This window comes from Hemibagrus wyckioides, linkage group LG22 (assembly GCF_019097595.1).
Source record: "Hemibagrus wyckioides isolate EC202008001 linkage group LG22, SWU_Hwy_1.0, whole genome shotgun sequence".
Taxonomy (NCBI): Eukaryota; Metazoa; Chordata; class Actinopteri; order Siluriformes; family Bagridae; genus Hemibagrus; species Hemibagrus wyckioides.
In genome coordinates, this window is record NC_080731.1 from 15,299,110 (window position 1) to 15,317,790 (window position 18,681).

Sequence of the window (18,681 nt, forward strand, 5' to 3'; positions counted from 1 at the left end):
TATTAAGTATTACACTTACTGATGCACCAACAAGTAATGTATCACCGGACATTTTACAGAACACTGGGGCAATCTTGCATCTCAGTGATTGTCTGCAGTGGTGGCCGGTCAATAGGGGGCGCTGGGCACCGCCCCCCCTTAAAGTTAGCCAGTGAAGAATGCTACTTTAACATGTTAACCATAATTATATGTTTTAATAACGAAATAAAATCATTTAGTCGTACTACTCCACAGTTAGTCATATTGTCATTTATTTCAAATAAAAAAATCGAAACTGTATTTCGTTTATCTTGTGTGTGCGGGGTGCCGGACAAACAAGTATGTATGTAGGTCTGTAAACTTTTGAAAAGCATGTGACTTAAGGCTGAGATCTGATTGGCTTGTTTCAAATTGTCCAGCACTGTGCGCCCCGAACCTGCCAAATTGTTGTTAGCGAATCAATATTGTTTTTATATATTAGGGTTCATATGAGCAGATGGTCAGTTAATGGAGAGGTACTGATTAATGTGGAAGCAAGTGAAATATCTTGAGAAATTGGCAAGCAAGAAAAAAGGAGAGCAAAATTTATTTTCAAATAGTGCCACTGGTCTGTGATTAGACAACGTTCCAGTGTGTGTTTTAATGATTACCTTCATTACTGATAATAAACCCACACTGAACTTAAATTCACTGATTCATAGTACATTTATTGCATGCTTTAATAGTTGACTTTAAGAGTAACATTTTCATTTTAGCAGTAATGATACACGATCACCTGATAAATGGTTATTTACAGTCCTGCATTACTAACAGTTTGATTTTAAGTCTGTTTGCGCCCCACACCCAAATTTTTTTAGCACCAGCCGCCACTGATTGTCTGTATTAAAAATGTGGTCACTGTTGCAAAATAAACCCCATTATACTGATACAAAATATGCTAAATCAGCCTGTCAGCGTTTACTGGTTAATAGCGACCAGTTTATTGTACTTTGTCTTTTGCACTTTGTTTTTTGTCTTTGACTCCAATTTTTAATTTTAAAGTGTGATCCATACCGAGTTCTCCCAGTTCTTCTTATGGTTTGATTGGCTTTGCTGATTCTGATGAGAGAGGGTTAAAAGGATCACAGATCCAGTCAAAGTTTTTATTAGCATCAGGGAAGTAAAACACAGCATTTTCAGATGTGTAGCTGTAGATTTTAATAGAACTGCTGTCTTATGAGTCGGGTCCTCTGCTGTTAAGGGAAACATGGTGATGTTTTTTTTTTTACACTATTTCTTGCCACAGCTTAAGTTTCGCCTTGAAACCATTAAGTTTGTCTGTCCTTGCATCTTTGTGTTAAGCTCATTTAAGTGACTAAAAATGTCTGCGAGTTATGCAATCTTAGCCCACTATGAGTCGTCGCTGATCTGTATTTGTGGGATATGTCGTGTTCAGTTGAAAACTGCCGAAGTTCATCTCGAAGCTCATAGACACAGGAAAAGCACTTTGCCCCATGACAGCCAGTGCACCTCCGTATGCAGCAGCAGACTCTGATGCTCAGACCCCATTTCATAGCACAGTATGGTAAACAATTTAGAGTACAAAGGTTGTGACATAATGTAGTTCACAATTTACTATTATTTTCACAATTTATAATTCATAATTTATTTTATTTTTTTGGTGGTGGTGGTTCTGGATTGATGTCCGTCAGTCTTCTGGGCTGTGACATTTCTGCTTTTCTTTTGTTTAAACTCATAAATTTATCCATCTTTGCTTGATCCTGTCAGTCACTACAAGAAATATAAAATTTAGAACACACCAGTACAAAGGGGGGAGCTGAGGACAGTGGGCGGGGTGATTCTCCAATTGGCGGTAAATAATTATTTTAATTTTAAATATGTATGAAATATATCTGTTTTTTCACTTATTTATTTTCATTTGGACATGCTCATATTTGATATATTTTTTAAATATATGCTGTAAAAGGTTAGTACATGGTACAATATAATACCCTTTATTATTATAGTTATTTTAGTTATTTCAGGCTGTTCAAATTAGAAAAATCTGAGTTTCTGTGGCACCCTTAGCCAGTTGTCATGGCACCCACTTTGGGAACCACTGCTGCACCTGCATGCTGTGTATGCCTATTTAGACAGTACAATTATTTACAATGATTGGCACCTGCACATGCAGCATCTGAGGGCTGTTCTGAGATCCTGAAGTAGTGTGTGACTGGACAGGTGGAAGTACAGTTTCTGGGCCATGGGTAGGTGTGTCACCAAATTAATAAGACTGAGCAATTGTGGCCTGCTCAAGACCTAAGACCAAAAAGGATGTGAGACAGTTCCTGGGGCTTTCTGGCTATTATTGCAGCTTTGTGCCTAATTATTTGGGCATCACCAACCCACTGACTGATCTGCTAAAAAGAGTGCCAGACCCGGTCCAGTAGATGGAATTGTGCCAAAAGGCTTTCACAGAAGTAAAAGCTACACTCTGTGTGTGTGGGCCACTTTTATGTTCTTTCTGTTATTTTTATGTTGACTTCTCGCTCCCCTTTATTTTACAGATGTCGGTGTTAAAGAGGGGCCTGGGGCTATGTTGTCCCAGGTGGTGGAGAGGGAGGAGTGCCATGTGCTGTGCATCAGCCACAAGCTCTCAGTGAAAGAGGCCATGTATAGCACGATTGAAAAGCAGTGTCTAGCCATCCAATGAGTGGTCCTCACCCTTGAATACTACTTGAAAATCTGCTGGGATGGGCCATCAGGCTCTGTTTGGACCATGAGCTGCTCCAGTGGCTCCACTGCATAAAGGATTCCAATGCACGGATCACTCATTGGTATCTGGCACTTCATCTAAGTTTGAGGCGGTCCACAGGCCAGGGACACAGTTGGCTGTGATAGGAATTCCCCTCCTCTCAGTAGGGACTGCTCCCCATGTCTGTGTGTGTGTGTGTGTGTGTGTGTGTGTGTGAGAGAGTGAGAGAGAGAGTTATAGAGTTCTGTCTGGGCCAATTGCCAATTGGAGACAGGTCATAGATGTTCTGTGTGAATGCAGGATGCCCATAGGATTGAAGAAAATAGTATAGGAAACCACTGTCGGCCCAGAGGTGGACAGCAACAAAGTGCATTTAATTGGGTACCAGTAATTGGGTATCAGTTTTTGAGTATCTTGATATATTATTAAATATGAATATTCCAATATATCATTAAACAAAAGTATGAAGTACAAAATCACTATTCAATTAAAATTTATTTGCGCTTGAATGGAAGGTGGAGAGGTTCAATTTTACCCACTGGCCTTTTAAATGATACTAATCCTGTAAATTACTGGAAGATATAATATACAGTTGAGTGCAAAAGTTTTCATCCCCTTACTTTGAAATGACAAAAGGATTAAAAACAAAGAAATATATTGTCATCAACACAATATTTAATGCATGTTCAGTTTTCACAAATGTTCCTTAATCATCAGAAGTAACAAAAATGATCAAAGAGTGTATACAAAGAAAGTGACAGTGAAATAGTGGAAATTATATCAGTCCAAAAGTTTGCATCCACGTTTATGAAATGTTTTCTAATACTTTGTAGGTCCTCCTTTTGCCTTTAAAACCTCTTCCAACTTCTTTGGGTAACCTCTGAGCAGCTTTTGTATCCTCTCAGGTGTAAATTTAGCCCATTCTTCCTGGCATATTTGTTCCAAGTCTACCAGATTTCTTGGCTGTCTGTCATGCACAACCTTCTTCAAATCTATCCACAGGTTTTCTATTATATTCAAGTCTGGAGACTGGGAAGGCCATGGCAAAACATTCACCTTATTCTTTTTAAACCATTCCTGAGTTACTTTGTGTTTTAGATCACTGTCTTGGTGAAGGATCCACTGCCTCTTCATTTTTAGCTTTTTGACTGGTGGTGGAAGGCTTTGCTTTAAAATCTGTTGATATTGGGCTGCATTCATTTTTCCGTCCACTTTATGCAGAGCTCCATGCCTGATGCAGATATACAACCCCAAAACATCAGCGAGCCTCCACCGTGTTTGTGGGAATGGTGTTCTTCTCCTTATAGGTAGAGTTTTTTTCACACCTGTGCAAATTATGACCAAAACTCATGAGTATTCCAAAACTCATTTGGTTTGTTCACGCGCTCTTTAGCATACACTAAGCGTGCTGCCTTGTGTCTAGAAGTAAGCAATGGCTTCCTATTCCTTTCTTATTCTTTTCTTAATCTTAATCTTTTCTTATTCTTAATCCTATCTCCTATTCTTTTCTCCCAATCATTCCAGACTTGTGCAGACTGTGCTTGACGGTGGAGATGTGAACTTTTATTCCACTTGCTTCTAAGAGCTTTTTCAGGCCCCCTGCTGTTTGTTTTGGAGTCTTATGTAGCTCTTGCGCAAGTTTCCTAGCAGCTCTTTCAGTTATTTTTCTTGGTCTTCCACTTCTTAGTCGAGTCTTATTGTGTCCATGTTTCTTCCATTTCTGGATTATGGTCTTCATAGTTGGCACTGGTATCCCTAAACGCTTTGAAATTTTTTATAACTCTCTTCAGCTTTATGAAAATTTAATTTTGACAGCTGTTTCCCTGATCTCATTGTTGCTTGAGACTGCTCCTGGAGATATACCCACTTGCAAATATAAAATTCATGCCTAATTTAACACACCCAGTGCCACTCATCAAGCATTAAGTGTTGATGATGTTTTTTTAAAAGATCAGACACCCATTTTTACATATTAAAGTTAAATACCTAGAGGGTTTATCAAAGGGGATGTAAACTTTTGAGCTTGCTATTAAAGATAAATCTGGACTTGGACACAACTATTTTAACATTGAGGCCACACCATAAAAGGTTTTCAGAGAGAAATCACATTTAAATGATTATGGAAGGCTATTTTGAAGATGAACTGTACAACAGAGGTTTCAGATGTTTTGATTATTCACCAAAGGTGTAAGGGGGATGTAAACTTTTGCAGTCAACTGTACATTATGAAGCTACAGGTATATTTACCCATGTCTCTGCACTCAGGATGGGGCTGAGCAGACATGACCCTATATCCATCGGGTGCATCTGCAACAAATACACCACTCTGCAAAAATAAATGTGGGATATAAAGAATTTATTTTTTAATCTTGACAAACTTGTGATGGGGAAAAGTGCTGTGAAGTATCAGGAGTTTTTAGTTCACCTCATGAGATCAGGATCCTCAGTAAGATCAGTCACAGAGTCCTGGTATTGGATGTCCTGTAATGATATGGACAATGTTAATAATAATCACTCAATGATTAATAAAATGTTTCATTAGAGTACTTTAATTATTCCTGTGTTTTTATCCAACAATTAAGTTCCTGTGCAGGAAAACCTCTCACCTTGCCATTGGTTTGCCCTGTTTTGCAAAGCCACTTCTCGAGAAGGATATTACGGATTTTGAGAAGGTCAACACCACTAATGGATGCAATTTCATTAGCCACTGCATGAATGTCTGGTAAAACAAAAGCACAACAGAAACATGTGATGAGTAACAGTTTGGGGGGATGACCCCTTCCTGTTCCAACATGACTGCACACCAGTGCACAAAGCAAGGTCCATAAAGACATGGATGAGTGAGTTTGGTGTGAAGGAACTTGACCAACCTGCACAGAGTCCTGACCTCAACCTGATAGAACACCTTTGGGATGAATTAGTGCGGAGACTGCAAGCCAGACCTTCTCGTCCAACATCAGTGCCTGACCTCACAAGTGCGCTTCTAGAGGAATGATCAAAAATTCCCATAAACACACTCCTAAAAGCCTTCCCAGAAGAGTTGAAGCTGTTATAGCTCCAATGGGCAGGACAACTCCATATTACATTCATGTGCATGTAACACATCAACTTTGAGGACAAAATGTTCATTTGCTGTCTAATATATCCCACCCACTAACAGGTGCCATGATGAGGAGATAATCAGTGTTATTCACGGCACCTGTCAGTGGTCATAATGGTATGGCTGATCGGTATATATATATTATATGGTAACAAACCTGTAAAGCAGCAGTCTTCAGAACTGCAGCTAGAGCCTGTTTAAATCTGTTCTGTATCACAGAGTTTGTGTCTCTGCTGGAACCGTAAGCCTGTGAGCACTCAGGATGTAAAGCTTGTCCAGGTTAACCTAAAAAAAAAAAAAGAAAAAGAAACAAATTGAAAGCACCTGAAAGATCACGAGAATATTCACTGAGCTGACCGTTCATTAGATGCACCTACACTCATTTTATTAAGTACACTAATATTGAGTCATAGACTGCAGCACACACATCAGTACTGCAGCAACAGTAGACAAACCAGACAAACCATAAATTCATTATTTAGCCTACTGGGAAAGTAATGCCTCTAGTGCACTGTCATAAAGTCGGCAAATCAATGGTCCAGCATTAGGCTATGAACTGTGGTGTTTTTTCTCCAAATCAGACATAAATTTGTAAGGAATAGCACACAACATACCGTGCTGTTATGCAAAAATAAAGTATGCTAGGGAGGTAGCGGCATGTACAAGCAACATAAGAGCATCGTCACTGTATCAAACAGGTTTAATTATGAGGTGAATATGCGTGTCCTAAAAGTAGAGTTATATGACAGCTTTACACTCAGTTTTGTTAGTTTCCACATACCCAAGTGACTGCTGTATGTCATCAGTCATGTTAATTTGACTAATAAAATTCAGCATGAGTGGTCATGCAGGTGGTGGGATTCAGAATAATCAGTGTGAACTATAAGTATAACATCAACTTATGTCACACCACCATGAATTTCATCTTGTTTAAATGTACACACCAATAAAACAACACAGACACATAAAAATAATCTGACCTGGGGTCAGGACTACTGATTTGCAGATTTCCAGGATTTTTTTTAAAAAAACTTGTTTTTGTTTATGTTCTAGACGAGCTAGGTTTTATGCCTATGAATGTGTCCGTTATAGAGATCCAAAACATTACAATTCCAATGCCACTGAAACTATTTGTGCAAGTTGTCTTATTCCTATTATTCCAAACTACTAAGAAGACAACCTTATCCAAGGATTTTGGATTGTTGGAATAAAATATGACAATATTTTGAATTCTAAACATGCTGGTTTTGTCTTCCTCTCTGATTAATGTGTTTTACCTTCATGAATTTGGATATGAGCAGTAGTGTGGGTAATGTCTACTCATTCAGCTCAGGAGCTGGAAAAACACATACAGTAAGGTACTGACATGACAAAAGTTACTTGTTACAAAAAATAAAGAAACAAGACTTAAGAATCATTTAAATACAAAAGAGGTTACAAAACAATTTGTGACTAGGCCAAAGTTAAATGATCAATTACGGACATTTTAGGTTACAGCTTCAAATTTTTAATATGCATAAATATCCAGATTCAGACCACCGAGGACACACATCGTTCATCACACTAATACTCACAAATAATCTTCCAGAAGTAAAGGTTAGTTTGGAGGAGAAGATGGAAAGGCAAGTGAGTGTTGGCGAGAGGACTCGACTCCAGAGAGTTCTCCAGAAGGTACATGCTCTTCACATCAGTATAAGTCGTTGTACTTAGTTGTCCACCTAGTGGCCCCTTAATTGCTGCTTGCAGCTAGTCTTCTTCTTCTTATTATTATTATTATTGTTATTATTATTATTATTATTATTATTATTATTATTATCATGGTACTTTTTGGTTCATTTTTAGTAATTCTGACTTATTTCAAAAAGCTTTACATAAAAGAATGCAAATAAGTGAAAGAATTCAACAAAAACAAAATGAATAATGACAAGAAACTAAGAAAAGGTAAAAGCTATTGGTAACATAGTTAGAGTTAGAAACTAGTAGGTGCACAATCAAATACAAAAAGTTTAAGCATGTAGGTCTATGTTTTTTTATACCTGGATTAAAACCATTTAAAGAGCTTGCATTCTCTTTGGAATAAAGGGATACATAAAAAACAACAGACAGATGAGCTGCGATTTATCTCTTGTATGGCCATTATTCTTGCACTTGTTTTAATCACAAGACCTGTCCTGTCCCTGTACAAAGCTGTAACACTGTATAAAATATTTATACTTTTCCCACCCTTGTTTGAATTTACGACCGTAGCTCACAAGTAGTAACTTTATTAACTTCTGTACAGTATAAGACTGCAAAAACCTGCTTAAATATACAAAATCTTTACTCATATGTCATGTAAGTTGTCATTTCTTGTAAAAAAGGAATTATACCTGCTACTTATTCTCATTTGAGAATGGAAATCTGGACTGTATAAATCCTGTACACAGGTTTAAAGTTGGTCCAGGGGGAGTCAAAACTAAACTCAGTTTAGTTACATCATCATTCAACAATAAATACTCAACTAATATTGAAAGAAAAATGTTAACACACTGTTACACTTTTTTGTTTTTCTTTAATTTTAAACTATATCTTCAAACACTGGCTTCTGTTAATAAAGCATTAGTAAAAAAAAAAGCCTTATATTTCTAGAGATCAAAATTTTCATTTAAAATGGTGCTGCAAGATACCTGTAATTAGACAAAGACTGTACAAACAAGTATTAATTATTCTTGAGTATCCTTTGTGGATGTCTTTTTCTAGATTTTTGCCCCTTTGTGATATTTTAATTTTTGATGAAGCTTCTTGTAGTGAGAATGCAGCATTTTAAAAGTTTTAAAAGATAGATGAACAAATTGCTTTAAAAAGAGAAATTCTTGCCATATAACAAAGATTTTTCTAAAGTACAACATTTGATTAGGACACTATAAGGGTTAGTATACAGAAGCTGTCACAGTCCTTCAAAATATGCTTCTGGTCCCAAGTTAGGTAAGGCAAGTTAGGTACTGCTGTCATTTTCTTCTAAATGAGAACCTGAGAAAAAAAATGAGAGAGAGAGAGAGAGAAAGAGAGAGAGAGAGAGAGAGAGAGAGAGAGAAAGAGAGAGATTGTTTTTTACAGTAAAGACCTACATTATCTAAATTGAATACAAATCCACATACCACACACATCAAATCCTTGGTTACTGATTAGCAGCAGATCCTTTAAGTACTGTAAGTTGTAAGGTGTGTGGGGTGTATCCCACACTGCTCGACTAGATTTAGTCTGCTGAATTTGGTGGTCAAGTTAACCTTGAGCTCTTTGTCATATTCCTCAATACATTTCTGACATTTTTGTGCTGTATGGCAGTTTGCATTATCCTGCTGAATGAGGACACTGCCATTAGGGAATATTGTAAGATGGTACAAGTCAAGTAACATTCACATTAATGCCAGAACCCAGGGTTGTCCAGAGCACCATGCCTGCTTCCCATAGTGCAGTCTGCTGCCATCTCATATGCAACCAGGCCACCTTCCATTGCTCCAGGCTCTAGTTCTGATGCACATTTTGTGTGTCCGTGTAATAATAAATGGGCAATAACTGGACAGTAAGTTTTTTTTTTGCCAATAAAAGGAGGGTTTATTTGAAATCACTTGACTTAGTAGAACAGTTCAATCCAGGCTCAGTGACTTCTATCAATGAAATTATAGTGCAAATTATTCCCAGAATTTGCCACTCTACACATGATGTAGTGATATGCTGAATGATCAGTTATAATTAATTCATACCAGGAGTATATAGAAGCATCACCATTGCAATTAACAAAGCTGAAAAGCAGCATGGTAGAAAAAATGCATGAGAATAAACGGGTAAGAACATAATTAATGCAAACAAATAAATATTATAAAAGGGTCAGTAGTCTAAAGTGGCTCTAGGGATTTTTGCTCATTCACCTACAAAAGCAGAAGTTTGGGAACTGATGTTGGATGAGAAGGCCTAGCACAATTTGGTGTTCCAATTCATCCCCTCATCTCACAGGTTTTCAGTGGGGTTGAGGTCAGGGCTCTGTTCAAACGACTTCTTCCCTACAAACCTTGGTATATCATGTCTTTATTGAGCTTGCTTTGTGCACAGAGGCTGGAACAGGTTTGGGTTTCTTAGCTCAACAAGGAGGCTCTACTGCTTTATTGTAATATAATACCTTTATCAGCAATTAAAATAAAACATAAAAAAATAATACATACTTATTTGATCATGTTATGAAAGCAAAGCTAAGCAGTAAAGTTAACAGTGTGCCTTTTATCTTTTAATATTTTTATAACTGTTTTGTTAATAAAAATACAATGTTTTAAGTATGAATTTGTCAAATATTGGGGAGAATATCATAACATTATAAGGGAAAAGTTGTAATATGTCATGACAAATCATAGTCAAAATGACAAAATGGTGCGTATCAGAGCAATGGAAACAAAGAAATACCATAATAGAATTTCAGTTCAGTTAACACCATTTAAAATTAGCTTATATAATTTATAAACCTTTTACAGTTTTGTACAGTATTTTTCTTTTCAACTTTTTACAAATAGAATACCCTTTAATTAGGGTAAATCTTTAGGATGAAACCTAAGCCTGGGAATGTTGTGAGATTGTCTATTTTGAACTTCATGAGTTAGAACAGGCTAAAAATTAAAACTCACAGTTTTTGAATAGTAGTCCTCTCCTCTTTGTGTTGTTCTTTGTTCTCCTTTGTAGGAATAGCATGTGCTGAGTTGACTGAGGAAGGAGTCCCCAGATCTACTTCAACCATGTTTGTTTCTGTTTGAGGTAAAACACCACTGCAAAATGCAAAAACAAAAGTAACACTAAATAGGTAACTGTGGTTTATGATTTCCAGACCACCAGAAGCAGTGATTAAGCACTAGTGGACTTTCTAGCACAGCACCAGCTAGAAAGGTCTAGAGAATATACTAACAAAGTCATGTAGTTATGCAGGCTGAGCTTTGAAGACAATAGTCATATTTGCTCAGCATTTAACGCTGGTACATATTTCTTGTGCATTCCAGGCAACAAATACGGCTGTCGGTCATCCGGACTTTAAATAACCAGAGGTACCTACATAACTAGCATTCTGTGATATTAGCTTGAGCTGTTGGCACCTTCTTGGCAGGACTGTGCTGACCTGAGTCAGCTGTAAAGTGGCTGTAAAGCTGATTTCCTCTTTTACAATAGACAATTGGGAGGTCTGCCTTAGTCTTTTTACAATCCACACCTGAGCAACCTATACTGGGCAGAGGGCTGCCAGAAGCATGACAGTAAGAATACCTAGTTCACACATCCCACAGTCAGAAGAGGCGTCTGCAGGAAAATAAATAAATAAGAGAGTCAATATTTTCTAACCCCAAGAAGTATTTGACAGATTGTATTCTCAGCAAGTTATATAGGCAGGCAACTCGTATGCCTTTTTCAACAGTGAGTCTATGCGAATACATTTAACACTGGTGCATTGCACAATGCCCCGTAGGACTTTGTCAGGTGACATCAACAGGCTGGTCTATTTCTTTGAGCAAGGCCAACTCAGTCTTTGATCGATGGTTAGGTGCACTAGAACCAGTGAAAGCACTTCACAAAAACTTTGCATAGCAGCATAGTAAAGCAAGATGCAGCTGAAAACTGTCTAAAAAGACTGGGTTTGTTGAGCAGGTGAATTTTCCAGTCCTAGAAGACCACAGCCAAAGTGTCATCTGAAGAGCATGGAGCCTGTCCTAGTGACTAAACTGAAGCCCTTGTAGATATCATGTCCAAGTCTGAATGACATTACAGAAAGAGATCCTCCAATTATTTTACTTGTACTATCCTTTGACAAATATCATCCTTTGTTATAGTTACAGGAGTAGCAGTCCACAAAGGTGGAAGCACATGGAGGAAACACTTAGTTCTGACATCTCAGAAGAAAGGACAGCAAATGTCTGACAAACAGAATTCTCCTCCATACGACTGCTCAGGAAATTTGACTTTCACATGATGGCATTCAGCTGCCACATATACACAACATTTTACCTATGAATTGTGGTCTAACTCAGTGAGACAGAGAGATATCTCTCTAAAATAGGCAACAGACTGCAGTGCAAGCACAGATTTGTGTAGCTGTATGCTGAATTCCCAGATAGGACAGACAGAAATCATAAAGGACAGTGGGTAGTAGCAATAGAGGTGTGGGTAGTAGCAATAGAAGTGTGAGCCATGAACACTTCAGTATCAAATGCCAACAGACAGAACCGAAGGGCTAAAACAAGCAGAGCATTAACAGCCCAGGAGAGATACCACAGTGATAAACAACAAAGTAATCCAATTCTTCTGAACAGAAATGAAGGGTGGTTTCAGTAAGAACATTCATGTAAAAATGTAAGAGAATATATCCACACATAGATAACTGTCCTCCAAATTGCACTGAGGAGCACAGAGTAGCACAAAAACATATATGGAATAAGATTATTAAGTTAGCAGGGACCACCAAATTTATCAGCCTCTGGATAGCACAGAGAAGTATGACTGACGTAATGTGACTGACTGACTGACGGCACTGAAAGATTAGACCTTTCTCTAACAGTCGAGAAAACAAAATAATCTAAATGATTAGCAAGTGCTAAAGGCTCTTATCCTCAATCCACAAAGCTTGTGTAGGAATTTATCTAAACAAGGGCATTAAAACTGTTTTTTTCTCAAAGTAAACTATTTTTTATTTTCTAAAAAAAATATTTACCAGTTAAACATATACCAGGTAGCTGCTTGTTTCATTTCTTTGATGGCTCAAATGTATGCTCATTTTGATTTGTGACTTTTTTGCCATGTCATCACCATTCACATCTATACAACAAAGTTGTTTATGATTACATTACTACTAGAGCACAAAACTGTTTACAAGAGCACACAGTTCTTCATAGATGTAGCCTCTTAATCTTGATCTCAAAGTGTATCAGACTGATGCTTTAAACTAAACATCATTTTCTTAGGGGGGAGCATGCCTATGAAACTTCCGAGGGGGTCAGATGTCTACCCACCATAGTCTCAAAAAATCATGTGGGGAAACACTGTTGTTTACTTTCATTACAGATGTGCGTCCATAACACGCCTACTGATGACAAAAAATTCACTGACACAGTTAAATCCATGGTAGCCCATATTAGTGTCACCTGACATGATTGTCACTGATTGGCTGTATAGCACTGGGCTCATTAAACTTTACGCACTGCCATGCTTCATACCACTCTGTGTCCTTCTTCTTCCTTAAATACTACTGGTGGTTTTTGGAAAGACTGAGTTTGCCCTGCTAGTCCTGATCTGCTCTAAGCTGCTCTTTCTATAAAGCCTGTTTCAGTTTTATCCATTAGAACCTTATGGTGTAGTGTCTTACCTTTTATAGAGTTGCAGCTCTTCTTGGGCCACCAGTAGCTGTGCTTTAAGCTGGTTCCTCTCCTGTAGAACCTCCTTTAACTCTTGCATTGTGAATCGTGGTCTGTTTGGGTCCTTCAAATCTACCACCAGCTTGTCAGGACCAATTATCTGCTCAAAGAAGCATAATCAAATTTATGTATATTTATATTTGTTATGAAACAACGCAACTAATTATACTCACTCAATGCTGATTTTTATAAAAGAGGTATATTGTACTGTTCCTTGGGGATGATTAGAGCATGGCGAATTATTATCTTAATTGATTTTGTACCAATTAGTGTCAAATACCTGACATGACTGTTTTTAGAATAACTTTCATAGGTCTGTTCCAACACGTCGTGTTAGAGTCAGTGACTCATAATGAGATCCATGGTCTCAAAGCACACTCACATTGTTACCGTGTTCATGTGACCCTGCAACAACTCGGTCCAGTTCTCCTTTCAGGTTGTCCCGCTCCATTCTCAGCTCCTCCAGTGACAGGTTATACTTGCTCACCATTATTTCAAACATTTCCAACACTCGGACAATTTTGAATTGTAAATCTGAGACATCATGACCACCACTGTTTATTTTTAATAAGTCTTTTCCGATGACGTATGAAATGTCATAAACATCTTCAACTCCAAGCTCCAGTGGGTCTTTCTCCAGGGCAGGGGCCGGTGATCCGTCATGCAAATCTCCCATTTCCGTCTTCTGGGTACAAAATCTATATATAGCTCTAAATCAAATATAAAAATAAACCTGACTTATAGGCAACCGTCATTTGGTGGCACAGGTAATACTGTTAAAGTCCACCCTACTCCGAAAACTTCCCCTTCCTTGTTCCCGCTAGAGCCGACCAGTTAGGTTCCGGAAGTACAAATCCCATCCTATTTTGCCAAGTTAAAACTCTTAATACGGATTTGCCATAAACTACGAGATTGCAAAACAACGAGATATGCAAATTTAGAAATTAGCCATCTGTCGGTTAGCAACGTGTTTTTTTTAAATTTTATTTAAAATACTAATTTAATCGTATTTCAAGATGCAAGTGAAGTACTACATTACCCACAATCCCTCACGCGAGTCCACCAATACACCAATGAAGAACGTTGCTGTAAACAACAGAAACACGTGTACAGGGTTATCACATGGAGCGGGCTAAAAAACCCTGGGCAGTTGAAAACATCGAAAATCAGCACTGTACAACTATTTTAAAAATGTATTAAAGGTTTTAGTTTCCCTTTTATAGGGTATTCCTTCTTGCAAAATTAAAGAAGGCCAGACTGGTTTCATATCAGTAAACCGCATAAGACGTCTTCTTGATGGTATGCAGGCTTACAGACACAATTTCCCATCAGATTCCTGGACTACTGGGTGCTTTGATGCAGTGAAAGATTTTGGTAGGGTGGAATGGTCTTTTTTATTTATTAGATGGGCTTGTCATAGAACCCATGGCTGAATTAATTAGGGCAGACTCGGCTATTTGAGGATTACAGGTTGGTGATAGAAGACATAAAATGTTGATATTTTATACTAATCCGATAACCTCAGCGGTCACCTAATTACCAGAATTCAGGATAGACTCAGAACCCTTGTCTTTGATCTTAGGCTTTCTGAGAAGATCAGTAACATCACTAAATAAAAGGAAGAATATCCTACTGCAGTGGATAAATATGTAATAAATAATGTGATAAATATCCAACCACAAAGGTATGGTACAAATTCTTAAATGAATTATTACCACTTGAATGTTTATTTTGTTACCAATGGAAGAATAGAGCAGGGTACTGTAAGTAAGATGAAGGACACTGGTCATTCTTGGTTAAAAGATGGAAAAGTCTTTATTGCAGTCTTAATAATAACACTTGTAACAAATTTTTACTTTTTTCTTGTTCCTGGGAAATAAGTGTTATTTCCCTATTCTTCGTGACCCAAATAAAGAAAAAAACCCATCTTAGCCATGAAAGTTTGGGTTCATTTTGGGCAGTTTTTTTTAGTAAAATGGGCAAATTTTGAGGTTTTCGTTCTCTTAAAAGCCCAAACCCAAACTTCAAGGGCCTTAATGGCTTTTTTTTTTAAATCATTTTCCATCAAGAGTAATTGGAAAATGTCATTCACTACCCAGCAACAAAAATCGTGTTACATAGTGTAATTTGTTAAAGCATCTTTTGTTTGTAATTCAGAATGAGAAAAAAAAATCCATGCCCCCCCCTAAAATTTGCCAAACCATGTGTCAAAAATCTGTTAGGGTCGGATGAGATCAAGGTAGAACTTGTGAATCTTGGATAGCTCCAAATGCTAATCTAATCAGGCACAAAACTTACATGTCTTTGTTAGACAGCTGAAGATGAAGAAAATGTCACTTTCCAGGATAACAAAGGAATGGCTTCAGAAAGTGAACCCAGTGTCTGAAGGGGCAGATTCACACACAGCAGACATTGTTTATTTATATTATTATTATTACTACATGATGTTATTCAGTGAACATTCAAAAACTCAACAAAGGACAATTCAACAGAGAAGTGTCTTACAAACCTGAGGCTTTTGCTTCAGGTTCACCTTGCTATGTGTTGCACACACTGCCAGCTAGAACACTTACTCTTTCTCTGGTTATGGTTGTAACTAAAAGCAAAGAAACACAAATAACTAGACTTGCAGTATGAAGACAGGTGAGAATCATCATGTGTTACCTGTCGGTTCAGCCTGTGTCCTCCCTGTCCTCAGCTGATGACCACGCCCCTGTTGATCTAAAGAGAAAAGACTTGCACAGGAGATCTCTTCACAATTTGATAGATTTGAATAAACTGAATAGATGGATTTTTTCGTTGCCATCATACATTAAACATGACAAAAGATCCACAAAGATTGATCTTGTCTTTACATACACAAATATATGCACTTTTTATAGGGGTGTGTACATCTTTTTTTCCAGATGCAATATTCAGTGTAAAGGAAACTTGGGGAAAGTCTGTGTCTGTAATTTTCATCCAGTTATGTGTGCAGTCATCAGATGGGGCAAGATTCCTCTCTCCCTTTCAGTCTACCAGTTTAAGCACAGATTTTTGTTAATAGTACAAAACAGCAAGTACTCTCCATATTGAATTTGTCTGGTGCCAGTAGTCAAAAAGTTTAAGATCTGTATCAGTTCACTGCTTCCTCCATGACTATCTGCCTAAAAGACTAATGATTCAGCAGGATGTGAAATGATAAGACATTAATTGTCACACATTATGACTCATATTTTCTTTAACAAAAATCTCTTTAACCTCTTCCTTATGAAATATGCATAACCATATTTCCAGTCTCCATCTGTAGTAACACTGCAGTCTTGTAGTCAGTTGTGAGTGACTTTGGACCATCTTTTTAATTTACACTCATGCTACTGATGCTACCCTTAATATTAAAGCTCTAAGGCATGTGTCAAAAAAAAGAAATCCCTTGACACTGATTTGAAACAGTGTATTGTTACTTTGATTCATGTTTTTAAATGTGGTTATATAGCAAACAACAAAACAAGGGCATTCAAAAGTTCTCAAAAATTTTACTCATCTCATTAAAAGATTTTTATACCCATAAGAAATGTGCATTAATAATATGTAAGAGCTTAGCTCTATTTTTCTTTACTGAGTAATACACAACATTATTGTCCTTCATCGTTTTGACCACTAGTGTGTAGTGTAAAGCTAAAGTAAATACCATTTTGGTAGGAAAGTTTGTTTTTTTCCCCCAGAAAGCTTAATTTTGCCTTCGCTGTGGTTAATTGTTCTGACTGCATGCAATGCTAACGCTTGAGCGAAAAGCCAAATCTTTTTTATATATAATTTGATGTACATAGTGAATTATTAACAGAATGATGGGCTTTATATTATTTTTTATAACTGGTTTTAGTAGAACTCCAGTAGCTCAGAATAAATACACTGAGCTGTTGGACATTACAACCTATACCTGGCAGAAAGTCTTCAAGGAAAAGGCTGAAACATAATAATCTAGAATATGGAAATTACTTTTTCAATATAAAAGCACAGATTGGGAGGTGCTTCCAGCCTTAACGTGAAGGGTAGGTAAATATTACTGCACTTGTTATACATTATTGTCTCTGTTAACAGATCATTCACATGGGCCTTTACAGTGGAACATCCCCATAAACTATGACTAAAACTGTCACTTTTCTTTTTTTAAATAAGAGTAAAATGTCATTTTAATGGTGAAATAAAGAAGAGTGATGGAGAAATCAATCTGAAGACAGATACAAGAGATTAGAATGTACTCCTCATCTTCGTGTTTGCAGCATGTTAACCATGACAGTGGACATGAGTAAAATCCATGGCCCTGTAAACAATCCCAGTTTGTATCCTTAGTATCTTACACAGTACCAGAATGTATATGTCTATATCTGAAGGATCTTCGAAGACCTGTGCAAGTTCTGCATGAAACTTCATCCACTCTCATCTTCTTGCTTGAAGTCACCTGCTAGTGTTTTTTTGAACAGTCTCTTTTTTTCCAGGTTTTCATTTACTTTCTTTCGTTTGACTTGTTTCCTTATCCTGGCCTCCTCCTTCTGTTTCAGTAACTCGCTCTCTTCACCTTTGTAGATGTCCAGTTTCTCCTGCAGGATCTCTCGCGCACGCTTCCGGTTCAACTCCACCGACCTGGTCTCGTGACACTGTGGGAGAAGAATCCGTTCACAAATAACTTCAGACAGAACAATATACAGACTCTATATGTTCAGACTGAATAAAAAAGGGGGAGCATACCTTTACAACTACACCAGTCGGGAGATGTTTTAAAACCACACAGTTACTGGTTTTGTTAGTTGCTTGTCCACCTGGTCCAGAGCCACGGACGAACTGTTCCTCCAGATCTTCTTCATTTAATACCGGCAGAACAAACCCGTGTTTCTTCCCTGCTGCCTGAACGCTGGGCCAGCCGACTGCTTGACGGAGACAAAGCTGAGGTTCCCTTGCGCAGAATAAAAAACGCAGGACCAAAGTCCTCGGTGTCATTTTCCCTGACCACTGTGTGCAGTGTAACGCTGGATAGGTCAGAAAAGTGACGGAAGTGACGAAATGCAGGTAAACACCGGCCAGCGTCACAAACATTCACAATTCTTTATTATAAGGAAAAACGTTTACATCATTACACTAGGGCTAAGAAAACATGGAATGGTAAAATACTTTATTAAATAAACCTTAATGAGAAAAAAAAAGTTCCTGCTTTGTTGAAGACCCGGAAGTAGCCTCTTTCAAAATAAAAGTTGCAAATCTGACGCAGTGAAATAGAACCGATATTAAATGTTATTTTAAAAGTATTTTTACCCTTTAAAAGTCACCTGTACTCCATATAATGAAATAGAAAATACTCCCTGTTAAACATAAAGTTAATTATTGGTATTCGTATATACAGAAATTAGACTGAAAGAATTTGTTTAAATATCAATCCTTTTCCATAAATCAAAAATAAATTTAATATGTGGTTAATG

At 37.4% G+C, this 18,681-nt stretch overlaps 2 protein-coding genes across 5 annotated transcripts; both read right to left on the minus strand.

Moving 5' to 3' along the window:
• Nucleotides 1-665: 665 nt before the first annotated feature.
• On the minus strand, nucleotides 666-14,063 carry rilpl2 (Rab interacting lysosomal protein-like 2). 4 transcript variants are annotated; one of them, XM_058374940.1, is made up of 10 exons: nucleotides 13,611-14,063; nucleotides 13,180-13,328; nucleotides 10,466-10,603; nucleotides 7,091-8,822; nucleotides 5,971-6,098; nucleotides 5,584-5,696; nucleotides 5,320-5,432; nucleotides 5,139-5,194; nucleotides 4,961-5,039; nucleotides 666-1,749 (listed from the first exon to the last, which is right to left on the minus strand). In XM_058374940.1, the coding sequence occupies exons 1-4, from the start codon at nucleotides 13,902-13,904 to the stop codon at nucleotides 8,801-8,803; spliced, it is 603 nt and encodes a 200-aa protein (XP_058230923.1). In that variant the 5' UTR covers nucleotides 13,905-14,063; the 3' UTR covers nucleotides 666-1,749; nucleotides 4,961-5,039; nucleotides 5,139-5,194; nucleotides 5,320-5,432; nucleotides 5,584-5,696; nucleotides 5,971-6,098; nucleotides 7,091-8,800. The 4 variants fall into 4 exon arrangements, with proteins under 4 accessions (XP_058230923.1, XP_058230925.1, XP_058230924.1 ...); XM_058374942.1 differs by lacking the exon at nucleotides 666-1,749 and having other exon boundaries at nucleotides 3,371-5,039; nucleotides 7,091-7,149; nucleotides 7,388-8,822; XM_058374941.1 differs by lacking the exon at nucleotides 666-1,749 and adding an exon at nucleotides 3,371-4,038.
• Nucleotides 14,064-16,723: 2,660 nt separating this feature from the next.
• Nucleotides 16,724-18,261, minus strand: mtrfr (mitochondrial translation release factor in rescue). The gene is made up of 2 exons (XM_058374943.1): nucleotides 17,957-18,261; nucleotides 16,724-17,865 (listed from the first exon to the last, which is right to left on the minus strand). Exons 1-2 carry the CDS (start codon nucleotides 18,203-18,205, stop codon nucleotides 17,638-17,640), a joined length of 477 nt encoding a protein of 158 aa, XP_058230926.1. The 5' UTR covers nucleotides 18,206-18,261; the 3' UTR covers nucleotides 16,724-17,637.
• Between the last annotated feature and the right edge of the window lie 420 nt (nucleotides 18,262-18,681).

Coding starts and splice junctions, on each gene's coding strand:
- rilpl2 (XM_058374940.1), bottom strand. CDS start 13,904: ATGGGAGATTTGCATGACGGATCACCGGCCCCTGCCCTGGAGAAAGAC. Junction 13,329..13,610: donor CACATGAACACGGTAACAAT/GTGAGTGTGCTT, acceptor TTCTTTGAGCAG/ATAATTGGTCCTGACAAGCT. Junction 8,823..10,465: donor AGGACTACTATTCAAAAACT/GTGAGTTTTAAT, acceptor TTTTTTTCTCAG/GTTCTCATTTAGAAGAAAAT.
- mtrfr (XM_058374943.1), bottom strand. CDS start 18,205: ATGACACCGAGGACTTTGGTCCTGCGTTTTTTATTCTGCGCAAGGGAA. Junction 17,866..17,956: donor CGACTGGTGTAGTTGTAAAG/GTATGCTCCCCC, acceptor CTTCTCCCACAG/TGTCACGAGACCAGGTCGGT.